Source organism: Tiliqua scincoides, chromosome 2, assembly GCF_035046505.1.
Source record: "Tiliqua scincoides isolate rTilSci1 chromosome 2, rTilSci1.hap2, whole genome shotgun sequence".
Lineage (NCBI taxonomy): Eukaryota > Metazoa > Chordata > Lepidosauria > Squamata > Scincidae > Tiliqua > Tiliqua scincoides.
Genome location: NC_089822.1, coordinates 109,696,769 through 109,713,989, shown reverse-complemented (window position 1 = coordinate 109,713,989; position 17,221 = coordinate 109,696,769). Strand labels below are relative to the sequence as shown.

The 17,221-nt window shown below is 43.8% G+C and overlaps 1 protein-coding gene across 1 annotated transcript in view; it reads right to left on the bottom strand.

Moving 5' to 3' along the window:
• PRKCSH (PRKCSH beta subunit of glucosidase II) overlaps positions 1-17,221 on the bottom strand; it is a 47,586-nt gene that overhangs the window by 12,936 nt on the left and 17,429 nt on the right. Inside the window, exons 11-12 of the mRNA XM_066614015.1 lie at positions 15,622-15,777; positions 14,174-14,270 (exon numbers count right to left, since the gene is read on the bottom strand). Of these exons, the coding sequence (XP_066470112.1) occupies positions 14,174-14,270; positions 15,622-15,777 (253 nt within the window). The remainder of the gene's footprint in view (positions 1-14,173; positions 14,271-15,621; positions 15,778-17,221) is intronic.

Sequence of the window (17,221 nt, the reverse complement as noted above, 5' to 3'; positions counted from 1 at the left end):
GAAAATAAGAAGAGAGCAGCAAAATCCAATAACAATGGTAACTTGCACTAATGTGTGTGCATCATTCCCTTCAACTCAGCAGCACCTCAGAATTGAGGCCTGGCCAAGTAACATTTTCAGTGTTTCTTCCCTGTGAAAATAGAAATACAAGTGACCAACCCCACAAGTACTGGGGCATGGAAAGACAATAAAGATAGCAAAATACAGTGGTGCCTCGAATAACGAAATTAATCCGTTCCGCGAGTCCTTTTGTTATGCGAGTTTTTCGTTTTGCGAAGCGCGTTTTCCCATAGGAATGCAATGAAATTTAATTAATGCGTTCCTATGGGCAAGAAAAGTCAGAACAAAGTCAAATTTGGTTTACAAAGTGTTTATTAAGTGCTCTTTAAGTGCTATACATACTGTACAGAGGATTTCAAAAAGGGGGGGGATGCTGAGTGGGGAGCTTGAAGGCTGTAATCCTGTGCACACTTTCCTGGGAGTAAGTACAATGGGACTTACTTCTGAGGAGATGCGCACAGGACTGTGCTCTAAGCTGGGGAGGACAGAGCAGCTGCACTCAATTGCTTGCTTTTGCCGTGATGGGGGGGGACATGAAGGAAATGGGGCAGTGAGAGGGTGAATGAGTGATGGGGGGATGCTGAGTGGGGAGTTTGAAGGCTGTAATCCTGTGCAAACTTTCCTGGGAGCAAGCACAATGGGACTTACTTATTATTAACAGTATTTATATACCGCTTTTCAACTAAAAGTTCACAAAGCGGTTTACAGAGAAAAATCAAATAACTAAATGGCTCCCTGTCCCAAGGGCTCACAATCTAAAAAAATGCAAATGAATACCAGCAGACAGCCACTTACTTACATAAAGATCCTCCCCTTACTAGGGTGGACGGGATCATAAACTGACATGAAGATCCGCCCCTTAAGTCAAACCAAAACAAAACAAAAAATTCGTCTTGCAAAGCATGGGTCATAAAAATTCGTTGTGCGAGTTACCAAACTTTGCAAAACGCTTTCATTCTGAGTTGAGAGTGGCTTGCTCATGTGGCTCAGTATTTGAACTTGTACCTTTCGGGTTCAACCATGGTTGGCCCATGTGTTACACAAAAACAATGTTCACACTGGGCAAAAAACAAACCGGGGAGGGAGGAGAAAGAGGAGGTCAGAGGTCCCTTGCTTCCCTCCAGTCCACTGCCAATGGAGCCAGTCCCCCCACCTCACTCCTTCCTCCATGCAGGCTCTTACACACGAATGCACTCTGCATTTCCTTCTTTGTTTAATGAGCCTGCAGAGGAAGCCACAAGGTAAGGGATGTGTGGTTTGGGGGAGGGGGCATGGCAGAATGGAGGGGTGGCACTACTGAGCTGCCACAGGCTGCCAGCCCTGGGTCTAACAGTTCTGTCCGCTGCGCTTCATTTCCCCCTTGCAAACATATCCAGCTTCACCAAGCCTGCGTGGAGAGGGACAGCAGGTGGTTTGTACCCTGCACAGAGAAGCCTTTCACACTGGAAAACTGGGAGCTGTTCTGAACCTTCAAAACAGACGACAACGAAGAGCCAACGACTTGCATTTCCTTCCCCCACAACTCCCGGTCTTGTCCAAAGAAGGGGAAATCAAGAAAATGTAGGACCCTGCTGTTCAGATTGCATCTATTAATGGTGATCTAAAAGTCATTTCCTTCTTATTACAGAATGAAAGCTAACCACTGGCCCATTTCTATACTACTGGGACACCACTTAAGAGCAACCTGATAGATGCTGCTGATCTCTCTGCCCTTGGCATAGAGGGGAATGAGGCCACAGGGCAGAAAGAGATATGCTTGAGCCTTCCAAGTAGGGGAGAGAAAAACTTTGAGCAACCTTGCTGCCACAGATCTGTGGGTACCTCTCCTTTCTAGCTTCCATGTCTTTCACAACTACAAGTCCCGTGGGAGAGAGGTAAATGTTGCTATGAAGATATGAAATTGCCTGAAACTTCACAGCCAGAGCACTGGTCCAGCTAGCCCAGGTATGTCTTCTCCAAATGGCAGGGATTCCTCAAGCAAAGGCCATTCCCAGCCCTGTGCCCAGTAGCATAGCTAAGGGGGTGCAGGGGATAGCAATCGCACCAGGTAACAAGCTTTGGCTACGCTTGACGCTAGTGGCCAAAACTGTGAAAACTGTATGAAACTATGTTATATCTATCACTGGAAAAGTAATTTAATGCAGAATGCAACAAAACAAACAGCACTGAAGTATCTGTATTCTATCAAAAGTTATGGCCAATTAACCAGAAAATGAAAACACAACTGTCTTATGGAACAAAAAGTGGATTTTCTTAACTCAAAACTGACCTATGAGACCGATTGTTCCAAGAGACAATGAGATGGTATTATGATACAGCAAAGAACTAATAAGGCGTTAAAATGAGCCAGCTCTCATTTCAATGTATCCTAATACAGCTACTCCTGCTAACTGGGTAAAGAGGCACTTCTACAAGTGGTACTCCTCTTATGTTTAGCAAGGGGAGAATAACCATTCCTCTCAAAGAAGATCTTGCAGCCCCACCCCACCCCTCCACAACAAAATCAAATTTAATTAAGTAAATAACAAGCATGTCCCTTATTGGTTAGAGCAGCGGTTTTCAACCACTGTGCCGCAGCACACAGCAGCCTCAGGTGTGTTGCAAGGCCAGAAGATGTAGGCAGCAGCCTCAGGCGGAGAAGCGGCTGCTTTGACCCTCATGCAGCAGTAGCTGGAAAAGGAGCACCCGTGGCTGCTTTGCATCTCCTGCTGCTCAGCAAGAGGAAGGCTGCAACCCAATCCTCATTAACCTGGAAGTAAGCCCTGTTGACTATTATGGGGCTTACTTCTGAGTAGACACGCCTAGGATTGGGTATAACTATAATGGGACTTACTTCTGAGTTGACATGCCTAGGCTGGGCTCTCTGGATCCTCTCCTAGCCCCACTTTCCTGGGAGTAAGCCCCATTGACTATAATGGAACTTACTTCTGAGTAGACATGCCTGAGCTGGGCTTGGCTCTCAGGATCCTCTCCTAGCCCCACTTTCCTGGGAGTAAGCCCCATTGACTATAATGGGACACTTCTGAGTAGACATGCCTAGAACTGGGCTTTTGGTCACACTTTTTCAGAAATACAGGAACAGGCAATGGGGGGGGGGGAATGTGAGGCAAGTGATTCTGGACCTTTGGAAGGTGTGGACCAGTGAGGGGAGGGGCAGTAGGAGAGGTGCTAACTGCAATTATGAGAAGAGAGGGGGGAATGTGCCTGTGGGAGAGGGTTTGGTGGGGTGGGGGAGAGGAGGAGAGAGAAGTGCCAACTGCCTGCTCCTGTATTTGAGAAAAAAAGAGTGCAACCAAAAGCCCAATCCTAGGCATGTCTACTTCGAAGTGAGTCCCACAGGCCCATTCCCCCCCAATGTCTCCCCCCCAGTCTTTGGCTGCAATCCTAACCACACTTTCCTGAGTGTAAGCCCCACTGAACAAAATAGGACTTACTTCTGAGTAGACCTGGTTAGGATTGTGCCCTTTGTCATGTAATGTATTAATTGTATTAATTATATTAATTAAAAATTAATTGTAATGTACAATTACAATTCATACAATTAATTACTACAATTAAATCGTAGTAATTTAATGTAAGTAAAAAACTGGAAGTGTGCCTTGACAATTTTAGTGCCTTGACAGTGTGCTGTGAGCTGAAAAAGGTTGAAAATGGCTGGGTTAGAGACACCAGCCCAGCAATTATTTACTAAATTAAATTTGATTTTGTTGTGGAGGGGTGGGGCTGCAAAATCTTCTTTGACCCCAGGTAGCAGATAGATGCCTTAGCTATGTTGGCTGGGTTGGGGGGAAGCAGCATAGCATGTGGGTGGCAAGCTGCTGGGGGGGGGGGAGGTGGATTTATTCCCATTTTTCACTTTTTTAAAAGCCCGGGCATGATGCCACTTCTGGTTGTGACACCACTTCTGGGGCATCATTTTGAGTGCAGCACAGGGATACACAATCATTAGCTACACCACTGCCTGTGCCCCCAAGGTCTTTAATTGGACGTACCTGAAATTTAACCTGGGGCCTTCTGCATGCAAGACATGCTTCACCAGGTCAAGAACCAGAGCAGGTGATAACACACAGTAATGAGATCAGTTGTGGTGGACCTATGGACAGCTAGGGTCAGTGTATGCAAGTTATGCAAATTCTGCACAGGAGCCTGAGTGCTTCCTTATTAAAGAAAACCATTTCATTAGATTGTTGTTTGAAGCTTTGTGATTAGGTTGGACATTTAGAGCAAACGTATGTGAGCTTTGTGAGAAGTAAACCTCACCAAGTCCCAGGTATGTGTGGGTATCTGGGAGTATGACCCACAAGATTCAGTGGGGCTTATTTCTGAGTAGGTGCAGAGGACTGCACTGTGTGTATCTGCACAGTGTGCATATGGAAAAAAGATTGGTAAATAACTTGCACTGTACATGCAGCTGAAAATTAATTTTTCTATTAGTCAACCTTTAGCAAAAATAAGTAGACAAATGAATAGATTCCACACTCTTATGAACAATTTTAAGAGGCTCAAACCCTTGATTGTTACAGGATTCTCGCTAATAATGTGCCTTCCTAGTTATCCTTTCGAAAGTCAAAGGCAGAAAACCACCACTCTTCATAACTAGACTTCTCTGTGTATATTCAGTATCAACAGATGCCTTTTGCCTGCAACTCAGCCATTAATGAGGATAATGCTATCAGTCTGCTGGAACTAGATTGCCTGATTTGTGGCCTAAGTTCAATCCTGGATTGAACTGGCATTAATATTCCTAACTTTCCAACGTATAGTAAAATGCATTACCTTAGATTTCCAAGTCTGAGTAGTTGCTTGGGATAGGGAGTAATTATTACCGGTCCAAGAATACACCAACTAGTATGGAAATCTGGGGTGCACTAGCACCATCTACTGGATATCAGAAGAAGCAGCAAGCTCATGTGCTGCAAGCCAAAGAGAAATATTGTACACACATATGTATGAATATGTGTGCATTCGTGCGAACACAGTCTCTCTTCACTTAAAATTGAATGTACTGTACATTCAATTCATTCAAAACTTGCATACCAGCAGAGGAATCCCAAAGACTTAAGTTAAATGCCTTTTTTAGGTCCAATGAATAGGACTTTTAACACATAAATCCATCTTTCCCCAAAATCATATTTCAGAAACTGCACTGAAATTGTACAAGAATATCTGTAATTTAAATATTTTGAACCTTAGTGTTTCCCTAGTGCAGGGAATGTATCACTTTCATTTAAGAAACATGCATTCCCATGCATCTGAGCCAGAGGGGAAGAAGCCTAATTAAGTACAGTATATTGTATTTGCACCCCGATGTCACAGATCACAGAAAAGCAAACTGTACAAAATCCCATGTCAGGTGTTGGGTGCTGCCCTGCCTCTCAACCCCAGTGTGTTAATTCTGCACAGAACTGGCATCACTTATGAAAAAATTATCCAGTGTGCTTACGACAAAGGGTCCCATACAGGGCAAGACGACTGCAAAAGCCACTTTTCGTTACTAAGAAAGGTTGCTATGTGTAGGCATGAATCTAAATAAATGGATCTATTAAAAATCATTTGATTAAATAAAGAACTGCCCCCCAAATAATCAGGTAGCAGATTTCTTTTTAAAACCTTAAAAAAAAATTAAATTTAGGAATGTACAAAAGCCTTGGGGGGTAGGTGACATTCTAGAAGAGGCTTTCCTCTTGTTCTTTCATACAGGAGAGAATGCCACTTAAGTCTACAATGGGACTATGAAATATGCCAGCATCATCAAAAACTCAAGAAATATTTTTTTCTTCAGAACTGTACTTTGGTTCTGGTTCAAGTTCTAACTGGAACAGAACAAACAAAAATATCCAAGAACTTGATCAAATCACTTATCTCCCACCTTCAACAACCAGAACAGAATCCAAATCACAGGTTGAATGGGTGCTACATTTTTTTGAAAAATTCTGAGCACCCCCTGAATGCTTCACACCTCCTTCCCCAAGTAGCTGGAAACATTCAAACAGAATGAATCAGTTTCAGTACATAAACTGCAGCAAAAAGGGAGTGTGGGCAAAACAGAAGTTAGACAAATGCATAATGCTTCTCTGTGCGTATATTTTATAAGCAATCAGGGGTACATTTTGATGGCTCTCGCTGCAGATAGGGAGAAAACCATTCCTTTTAAGCTGCATGAGCCATTTTAAACAGCCAGCCCTGCCTATTGATTGCCTTTTGCTTCCTGGACATTAGAGATATGAGAAATGGCATCTCTGCTTAGCAATGCTAATGGAGATTATCTATTCAGGTGGCACATGTTCCCAGAACACAAACTGCAGACATGCCTACAGCTTCCAGTTTGTTTTATTACAGCTGTAAAATAGCTTTTTGCTGTGTCTGGTACATTTCTGACAAGCCCTGTGTCACAGAATTAACAGACCCAGCTTAGAAACTTGGAAGCTCCAAAAGAACTGGACACCAAGACCCTGAGACTCTGTTTAAGTGACTGCTCCATTAAGGTTTGCCCTCTGCCACTGCCCAAGTCTATAGGAAGGGGCACTCCATGGTCTACAGCAAACCCCACTGTAGTCGACTTTGTGAGATGTTTCACCATATCTGAGCCCCTTAAAAGAGGTGGCATCACATTAAGATTAAACATCTTGCTGGAGTGAGAGCTTTTTACCAAGCCATTAGGGTAATCTGGGGTACATCCAAACATTCCACAGCTCCCAACTCGCAAAGTCATAGGGCCATTTGCTAATGTGAAAAGACATGTATGAGTTAACGGATCAGTTCAGAGACAGCTTGGAGAGCCACTGAAATTCAGAGGAAAAATGGACATGCTGCAGTCACACAAAACTGATTCCATGACCAATTCTGGAGGCAGGTTGTTCAGAGGAACCTTTATTCCCCCTCTCCCCAACCGCACCCTCCCCACAAGAGCTATATTTAGACCTCAGGTGACGCCAACAACTTCATCACCCTTTCCAAGGAGTTCATTATTAGGGAGGTGATGACTCAACTTTTTCCTACTTTTGTCTTTCTCACTGTGAAGAGCAGAAATGGAACCTGAAGTGAACAAGCAATACACTAATTTATTTACATTTAAACTGTTGTTGCCTTGCTTTTCACAGACTCAAAGTGGTTAAGAAAAATTTAAAAGTAACACATACAGCAATTAATATGCTAACACAGTATAAGGGATTGTGTTTGGCACCCCTTCTTTGTGTGGGTGCACACACATGCATCTCAACTATGCACTGGCGTAACAAGCAAATTGCCAAACCATTGCTTCATCTCCACTGCAACACAGCAATTGTTTGGCTGAATAGACAGGCAAACCATGGTTTAAAGCTGCCTATCTGTTGTCATTTGTTGACTATTCACCATGCTGTCTTCATGGTACAGTGGCCTTTGGAAGTGAAGTAGTGCCCACAGCTATGGTTTGTCATCAAATGATGAGGTGTTATTTGGGTGGGGATTTATACCTCAATAGTGGGAGCATGTTCTAAAATCTAATCTATCAATTGACCACAATCACACAGAATAGGAATATGATCTTGAATAGTTACTCTGAAGCCTGCAATAATGAAATAAGAGTTTGATGTTGTGTGGGCTTTTCCAGCATAAAAATCTAAGAGGTGAAGTGGTGCCTTCCAACAGAAAAGGTACATCCCCTGGGTAAAAGAATATAGATGTTGTGCAGCCCCAAACAAACAATGTACTGGTAAAATAGAATGGATGAGAGCCGGAAAAGAGATGAGAAATTGGTAAGTACAGGCATCCCCCCTTATCTGCAGGGGTTCTGTTCTGGAATCCTCCGCGGACAGCTGAGCAGAACCTCACCTCCAGAGGGCCTCTGAGCTCTGCTGAACCCAGACTGAGCTTTGGGGCTAAAAAAAGGTACATCTGGTTTCTCCATGAAACTGGAAGTGACATTTTTTAGCCGCAGAGCTCAATTTGAGCTCAGCAGAAGCTGAGGACAGATGTCTTTGGCCTCTGCTGAGCTCAGAGGCCCTTCCAGAGGTGAGGGGACAGGAGTTTCCCTCGCTTCCAGAGGGGGTGCATGCACTGGGCCCCCCCCCCTGTATTTTGCACAAATGAGACACAGGTAGTAAGGTGGCAGAAAAGAAGCAGGCCCCCATTCTCTCCTTCTAGCTCACTGCTCCAAAATGTTCTTCTCCAGCACACTGCTCCAAAATGCAACTTTCCTCCCACACCAGTAACAAATCCCCAAGTCTGAAGACAGTCAACAGAATGAGAATTATTCAGACAAAGCATGCATATTAAGTGAATGAGGTTGCACTGCTGACAACATACTTAGATGCTTGGCAAGTCTTTAATTTAGCCTCCCAAGTAGGAGGAAGAGAAATTTCTTCCCAATCTAAGGCACTTCCACCCCATATTGGACTACTTACATGACTGTTTCAACATCTGCATTACACATCAGCACACCCAAACTACTGGTTAGCACAAACATGCAGACACTATACTTAGAGGAGTCTTTTGAAAGTAGGTGCAAGAGTATTCAGTGGTGGGCCAACATCATTCTGTCAGAGGAGCTAAAAATGACAGTGGGAATCAGTTCCTAAATGTTGCTTCTAATGCTAACACTTGAAGAATATAGGTGTACTTTTTGGGGGCACTGCTTTTCCTGAAGATCTATGAAGTGTAATGGCAGGACTGTAAATATGTATCAACTCTTGAACCACTTCCTGTTCCCCCAAATGAGCCTCTCTTGGGCATTCATTTTATAGATCTTAGGATCACAATCACCCCTCCTCCAGTGTTCTTGGCAATAGTTACTTTGAGCACAGATCAATAAGCTAAGAGTAATAAAGAGATTCCACTGCTCTGAGGTCACCAACCATGTCGGTTTTACTTTAATGAACTTTGCACAGACGTTGCCAAACAATGGCATAAGAATACTGCAACGTTCTAGGTGATGTTGACTCCTAGTACCCAGAGCATCATAAGAGGAGAACTTGCCTTTGATGATGCCTCTCTGGGGGCATGCTACTGCTGTGGGTCAATGAATAAGGCATTCATGTCTTTCAATACCCCATGGAAGCAGGCTGACCACCTCAAGCACAGAGGAGGTTTAAGCAAAAGCAGAAGCCCTCAGAAAGCTGATGTGGAGTCCTTAGTTTTGTCTGCTTTTCATTTGGTTGGGATGGCAACTCTGCCACAAGGCAGAAAGCAGTGGGCATTGATTCATAATGTTATACCCCATCTTTCTCCCAGCACTAAACAAAGGAAGCACACCTGGAAATCCCAGGAATTCAGCCATCCAGGCACTCGCAAAGGCAGACTTGCTCAGTTTCTGCAAAGCTGCTATATCCACTAACCTGTAGGGCCTCAGCTGTGCTGCACAGGGAGACTGCTGGCTCTTAAGAAACCAATGTTTTAGGGTGTGAGTGCCTTCAACTGGCCTTGTGAGACTGTGAATCTCAGACATTGCTTCAAAATGCACAAAAACCCTTTAGTATGTTCCAGACGTGCTGTCCAGAAAGTCAAATACACATCCAGCACTGAGGTGGCAGCCTGACTAACCTTTAGCAGCACCCATAGCACAGTCTGCATGAGTTGCTCCTTTGACTAGTCAAATATATAGGCAATGGATGATCCCAAGAGATTCAATGCTACGGAAACAATCTGTGCAGTAGCCTTTATTTGGTGTGGTGTACTAGGGACAGCACACCCCTTCGCACAACTGGGCCAAAGCGAGGCAGAGAAGGTTCAACCAAGGCTGCTCACCAAAAGGGTGGGATAGAAAAGCAGAGTACTTGTGACAGGGCAACAGAGGCTGCACAGTGATGCCATGGCACCCACTAAACAGACATCATGGAATGTGGCCAGAGGGCTAGGTTAACAATGGCCTTATCAGAGTACAGCAGAGTCAAACAGGTGTCCATCTCTTACTCATTCAGTCTAGCAACAAAGACCAAGTTCTCACCCACAAGCCTCTTGACAGGCTGAGACAGGTCCTCTCACCCCAATGGGGAGAAAGAGCTTGATTCACACACATCATGGTCAACTGCTCTAATGGTAGTTAAATTTTTGCTTGCCTCTACTGAATTATCTCTAGCCCCTCCTTGAAGAGAGAAGATTCAACCTATCAGCAGGTAAACTGAGCAGTTAACAAAAGCACTAAGTGCTTGTGGTGACCTGGTCTGGACAAAGTTTATTAGCCTCAATGTCTTCCTTACATGGTCAGGCACCCACAGAATTCCCAGCCCACAGTTGTCACTTTCACCAAGACTGACACCTGCAAATGCACTGGGATTACAGAACTAGATAAATCCAAATCATTATAAGCCATTATAACTTTAGCCTTCAGCCAAAGCAATTTATAAACACAAGAGAGAGAATATATAACCCACAGCCAGGGAGTCAGATGCAATTAAGGATTTCGTCTCCTGACAACTACATCTAAGTCAGTCCCCATTCTGCACCCCCACTCCCAAACACAATCTAATAAGCTTTGCTTTGTTCAGAACTTACACAGAGAAAACGAGGAGGCCTATTTTCTTACAGATACAAACAGCATCCCCATTCAGTCATGTGCTAAAAAGGAGCAGCTCATCTCCTCTTAGAGCAAATAGCTTTTGTTTTCTGACTGGATAGCACATTCGTCTTGCCATAAGCTCATAAGCCTCTTTATGACATTTGAACAGAAAGTTACTGAGGTTTTACATAGCAGGTTGGACTGTGGTTGGGGAAAAGCCTAACCCTCCAATCCCCTTAAAGACCTTCCACTTTACAGGCCAACACCAAGGGAATGCATTTAAATACATTCACAAGAATAAGAAATTCTATACCAAAAAGAAAGCCACAAAGTCACCGTAAACCCAAAATCTAAGGCTCTGTGGAAATGCCAGGATTTCTTAGTGACACAGAAGAAGGTCGAAATAGAGTCGTGGGTACAGAATATCAACACAGTGGAGGGAAGGAGGCATGGATGAAAACAAGGCACTGATAAACTAGCGAAAGGGGCGATAAAAGGAGGCGAAAGTGGTAAAGGCTGGAAAACATGTTAAAAGCAAAGAACAAATAAAAAAAACGGATGTGACTTCTCTGGGAACTTTCCCTACCCTAGTTACTGACATTGCTCCAGACTCCTAACACCGAAACCTACAGCAAAGTGAGTAGGTAAGTCCTCCACGAAGCACCAGATTATTTCAATGTCAAATATGAACAAATGTGCAAACAAGGACACAGGCTCCTGTTTTTTATAATCTGTGGGCGTGAACCATGTTTCACCTGCGAGTTCAAGAGTGTGGGTATTACAGCACTCCTGGATATAAGGTGAGCTTCTTTGTTCAATGAGCTGGCTCAAAACTAGGCCCTTTGTTACTAAGTCAGTTGGGGGAAAAGAAGATGCTCAAATACCACCACAACAGGGCAAACATGGCTACTGGCTTAAAATGGCTCAGCGGCCCTTTTAGGATGCTGAGGCACCATTGAAGCTCCAAGGTGCTAGAAAGGTCCCAAACAGGCAAAAAATATGCAAAACACAGGGAGAAGTACTGATTTGAACCATAGGGACCAAAAAACACTGACCCACCTCTCAAACCCAGCCCCAAACTTCCTCAAGTACCTACTGATCCTAGAATTTCTTGCTTGTTGTCTTGCCCTTTCCTGCCACCAAGTCACCATTACCTTTCCATCCTCAGTGTTCCCAAAAACGTGCATCAGGTTGGCCTTAGAAGAAGCCCCCACTGCAGCTGGAACAAGCCCACCTAGAAACAAGGCCTACTCAGCGTACATTTTCACAAAGAGCTGAGGGATGAATGAATCGGAGGAACACAGAGTGCTTCTTCCCTGCTCTTAGAAGAAAACTCCAACCACCTTCAGGAGAGAATGCATGATCTGGTGGGCACCTTGGAGCCAAATCATAACACAGGCAGCAGCACCTGCCACCCTGCCCCAAAGTGCCAGTACTCGGCATGGAAGCTGCCACTGCAGTGCTGGTCTGCTGAAAGGTTTCTGTTCCCTGTAAAGTGAGAAAGCCAAGTCTCCCGACAGAGGCAGCCCTCACTGAAGTTGTGAGCAACATATGTGGGGAAGCCTTCCCAAACAAGGCAAGTCTGTTTGATCACCACCAAACCCCTGCCAACAAGCACCTAAAAACCTAATGTGCACACTATGATGGTCTTTCCTGTTTTTAAAAGTCTCAAGTAGACAAGATGATCTGGTCAGAAACAGCAGTTTAGTTGGTTTATGTAAGTAACACAACTGCCCAATGGGCCACTGACTGTGAGGCCCCCGCTCTGTACTTTGGCAGGCTTAATTTCTTTTGTAAGTGCAGCAGAAGAAATAACATGGTTCGTGCTGGTGAGCATCTTGTATCTGCCATTTTTTCTACCCACAAATGCCCTTAACTGACATAGTGCACTATGGTAGTATTTCAAGGAGCCGGGGGGGGGGGTATTGCTAGGTGCATGCCAGCTCAAACAATATTGCTTCTATTTCTGCCAGTGCAGCAGCAGCAATTCCAGCAAAAAAAAAAAAAAAGTGGGGGGGGGAAAGGGGGTCCATCCAGCCTTCTGTAGCTGACTGGCTCCAAACCTGTGGGGTGGGGAACAGGCATCAGCACTGGGGCTTCCAAGATACTTGGCTGCAAACAGCTTAAGTGGGCTGCTGGCCCTGCACCCAAGGGAAAGACCAAAATAGACTGCCAGCTGCAGATATGAAGAAATATCTGCAGAGCTGGCCAGGTACCAGTCTACCTTATGGCTCAAGAGGGAGCCAGGTAACCATATCACAGGATAGAAGTGGTTACCTGGCTAATTGGGTAAGAGGCACTTTTACCTCTAACCCCTGCTAATTGGGTAAGAGGCACTTTTTCAAGTGGGTGCTCCTTTTTTTAGCAGGGGGAGAGTAACTGGCCCACCTCCCCCCAGCACTGTCTGTTCTAGTGGCTGTCTGCTGGTATTCATTTGCATCTTTTTAGATTGTGAGCCCTTTTGGGACAGGGAGCCATTTAGTTATTTGATTTTTCTCTGTAAACCGCTTTGTGAACTTTTAGTTGAAAAGCGGTATATAAATACTGTTAATAATAATAATAATAATAATAATAATAATAATAATAATAATAATAATAATAATAATAATAATAGAAGTGTTCCACAGCCCTCTGGCACAGAGCTTTCAAGAAATCATGCATGTTAGTTCCCATATCAGGCAGGATACCCTCAAAAAAGCAGCCATGACAACCATTGATTTGCATGTACTAATACTTTGTTTTAGAAGTAATGTGCTTAGTCACTCTTTCTCTCCTGGAACTCTCCATAAGAGAGTTCAGACCTAGCTATTTGAAAACACTTGCAATTATTTGCTCACTCTCTTTTCCCAGTTCCATTCAAAGGCAGATTAAGAACATAAGAACAGCCCCACTGGACCAGGCCATAGGCCCATCTAGTCCAGTTTCCTGTATCTCACAGCGGCCACCAAATGGCTCAGGGAGCACACCAGATAACAAGAGACCTCATCCTGGTGGGCTATGTCAGAATGCCAGATGCAAGGGAGAGTCATTTCTAAAATCAGGAGGTTGCACATACACATCATGGCTTGTAATGGATTTTTCCTCCAGAAACTTGTCCAATCCCATTTAAAGGTGTCCAGGCCAGATGCCATCACCACATCCTGTGGCAAGGAGTTCCACAGACCAACCACACGCTGAGTAAAGAAATATTTTCTTTTGTCTGTTCTAACTTTCCCAACACTCAATTTTAGTGGATGTCCCCTGGTTCTGGTGTTATGCGAGAGTGTAAAGAGCATCTCTCTATCCACTCTGTCCATCCCCTGCATAATTTTGTATGTCTCAATCATTTCCCCCCCTCAGACGCCTCTTTTCTAGATTCCAGGTGGATCCTTGGGCAACTTCAATGCTATGTTTTCTATAGCTGCTGAATACAATGCACTTTTCCAGGTTATATGTCACTTTCACAGTAACCCTGCAAAGGGGGCAAATGCAACTCCCATTTTACAGATGAGGAACAGAGAACCACATCAACCTGCCCCCTCACGACCACCATTCCTTCAGCTGAAATGGTTGCCTCTTTTCTACCCCCCAGTCTGTGCACAGGCCTTAGTTTACTAAAAAGTATCATCTTAAAGCACTTGTTTCAGCAGAATAGCCTACCATCAATCAGAGCTTGTGTAGCTTCATCGTAAGGCGGCATCTTATCCAATTCATCCTCCACTGACTTGTCATCAGATGCTGGCTTTGGAGGGAGAACCTGCAGAGACATCAAAGCAGCAAGTTGCCAGTGCAGCTTTTAGCTTAAAACTCAACCTACATGCAAGAGAGGGAAAGACAGAATATTGGGAGAAACCTTCAAGCAGTGATAATAGATGGCATTTACAGATACCAGGTGACCAAGAGTAAAGAACAGCTTTATTTGGGTCTGAAGGGCAGGAAGAGCAGGGTAAGCTTAGGGATAGCACCCAACTCGCTTCCAATGTAATATAAGGGCCAACTCCAAATAAGTAAACATGTTTGGATTAACACTAGTAGGAAGCATGTTTAAATACTGCCAGTTCCACATGGACAACCACCATAGGAAAGAGAAAAAGATGGGATACCAGCATTTAAAACACTAATCCCTCAGCAGTTTAGTAGCCAATTGTGTTCCCTATACTGTCCAATCCAGCTCCTGCTCCAAGTGTTTTGGCAGGAATGGAGGATCTTGCATTTATGAGTGGGAGATGCTATGCAAGAGAAAGGAAGCAAAAGTATACTTTAATTATGCTCTGTGTGAAAGACTGAGAGGTGGGGGATGTTCACGTGATAGACCAGTGTGGATATTTTGTTATGAACAGGGGACACTGAGACATGTGCAACAAGAGGTAAAGAGGCAAACACAAACCATGTTTCAAGGGTCCACCCAGATCTTATCAAGCTCCTAATATTAATTGGAAATGACCTACATGATCAGTTTTCCTTTTAGTAGAACTAAGGGACTAGTAGTTAGCTGCTTCTTGTACAATATATGAGGTGCGGAGACATAAGTTAACTGGGATTTAATATTATCCCACCCTCCTCCAAGGGCTCAGAGCAGCAAATTGCTATCCAGCTGAATTAATAGGCCCATGAACCTTAAATGTTTAACAAAAGTACAATCACATAAACAGATTCAGAAAGGAAGAGAACATAGGCAAAACTCCAAATGTGAAAGCAGTGAATTCAATCCTCCTTCCTGCTAAAAATGATCTGTCTCGTACAGAAGATACAGGTCCTACCATTATATTCCTATTAAAAAGAGGGCAACTCCAACTTTACCCAGTTCTCATCCAAATGGGTGTGAAACAGTGTGTTCATCTTCTAGGATCCTACATATGCAGAATACTGTAAGGAATGTCAAAACTTCAACTCTTAAACTCTCCCAACTCTGAAGTTCGGAGATGGGAAGAGGATGACATTTCATTTTTTCCCATTTTAAAAACAAAGTTTCTAGTCCTCATAGCTGTGCAGTTGGATTGTTGTGCACAACTCTGCATGAAGAATTTAACTTGGGAGATGGGAAGAGAATGACAAATAATCCTACTCACAATATCCCTTGTGAATTACTGTTCAGTTTGGTACTTTACCTCCTCATCAATGCTGTCTTCATCAGTGTCATCCTCTTCATCCTCCTCCTCATCATAGTCCTCATCAGGAGGTAGCTGGTCCACATGGGAATCAGGCTGAGTGTCTGGCTCCTCCTCCACTGGGATTGTCGGTAAAGGCTGTGTATCAGCCAAACTCTGAAGAGAAAAGACTTTCACTCAAACCATGCCAAATGGCTGCCCTTTGTTAGCAAACCCAACTCTGCTGCTTTAATAATTTTGAAGGACAGGGAGAATGAATATTACAGATGTCAGTTCAGGAATATCTGGATCAGAAAAAGCAGAAATCTTTCTGCCGAGTCTTCATAGAAGGTTTTGTAATGTGTAAGAGGGCCTTTCCCGTCCCAACAGTAGGAGGAAGCCTAAGAAAAATGCCTGCTAAAATGTTGTGATTCTCAGAAACCTGCTTTCTGCCAAAATTATCAGTCTTTATTAGAGCTGCAGGCAGCATCAATCAACTCACCAGCTCAAACTACTTCTACTCCACCTCTTCTTTTGAATCAGACAAAAACATACAGCAGGCGACGGACAAAGAAATACATGAGCAGTGGTTGATGGCATCTCTTTACAAAGCACTAGCTCAGTGATTCTCAAACTGTGGGTCGGGACCCACTAGGTGGGTCGCGAGCCAGTTTCAGGTGGGTCCCCACTCATTTCAATATTTTATTTTTAATATATTAGACTTGATGCTGCCATGGGATGTGACTGCATTAGGGGAGATGTTACAGACCTGTACTTTTAACAAGCTACAATGTATATTCTTTTAACAATGCTAGTAAATGGGACTTACTCCTGCTAAATGTGGGTAGGATTGCAGCCTAGGATTGTTAAAAAAATTTTCTTGCTTGATGATGTAACTTTTGGTCATGACAGCACTTCCAGTGGGTCCTGTTAGATTCTCATTCTAAAAAGTGGGTCCCGGTGCTAAATGTGTGAGAACCACTGCCCTAGCTATTTCTCTTACACAGAATGCAAAAGGATAACAGATATTCTTAAATATAGATAACATGATACAGTGAGCATAACTACACATACCCATGTAATACAGTGATGATTGTATTTATGAAGAAGGCATGTGTCTAAAATCATTAAGATGTTTAGCTGCAGCTACTATCTCTTTGGGGAGGGGATTCCTTCCAGATGAACCCAGTGAGAGAGGGTAGGCTTGTAACTCTTCCTTTGCCATAGTCAGGGCTACCATCTGCCCTGGAAAAGCTCCAAACTGCCCAACCAAAGATCACCATAACACAAAAAACCCACCACACACACACCCCAGTCAGACCCAGACCCATAGTGGTCAATCCCTGACCACTACAGGTTCAAAGACTGAGGGGAAACTCAGAAAAGGACAAAGAGATCAGGCAAAGAGATCAGGCAAAGAGATCAGAGGATGTCCAGTTTCAGCTGAACTATCAAAATGCAAGGTGACAGGTCCCATTTTAGGTAAGCCACGTGCTGCTTTCAGATATCCCTTAAAAGTAGAATACAAATCTACTAAATAAAACCACTTTGTAACACACTGAAAGACAGTCAAGCAACAAATTCCACCTCAACACTACCATTTCCTGGATGACCAAGGACA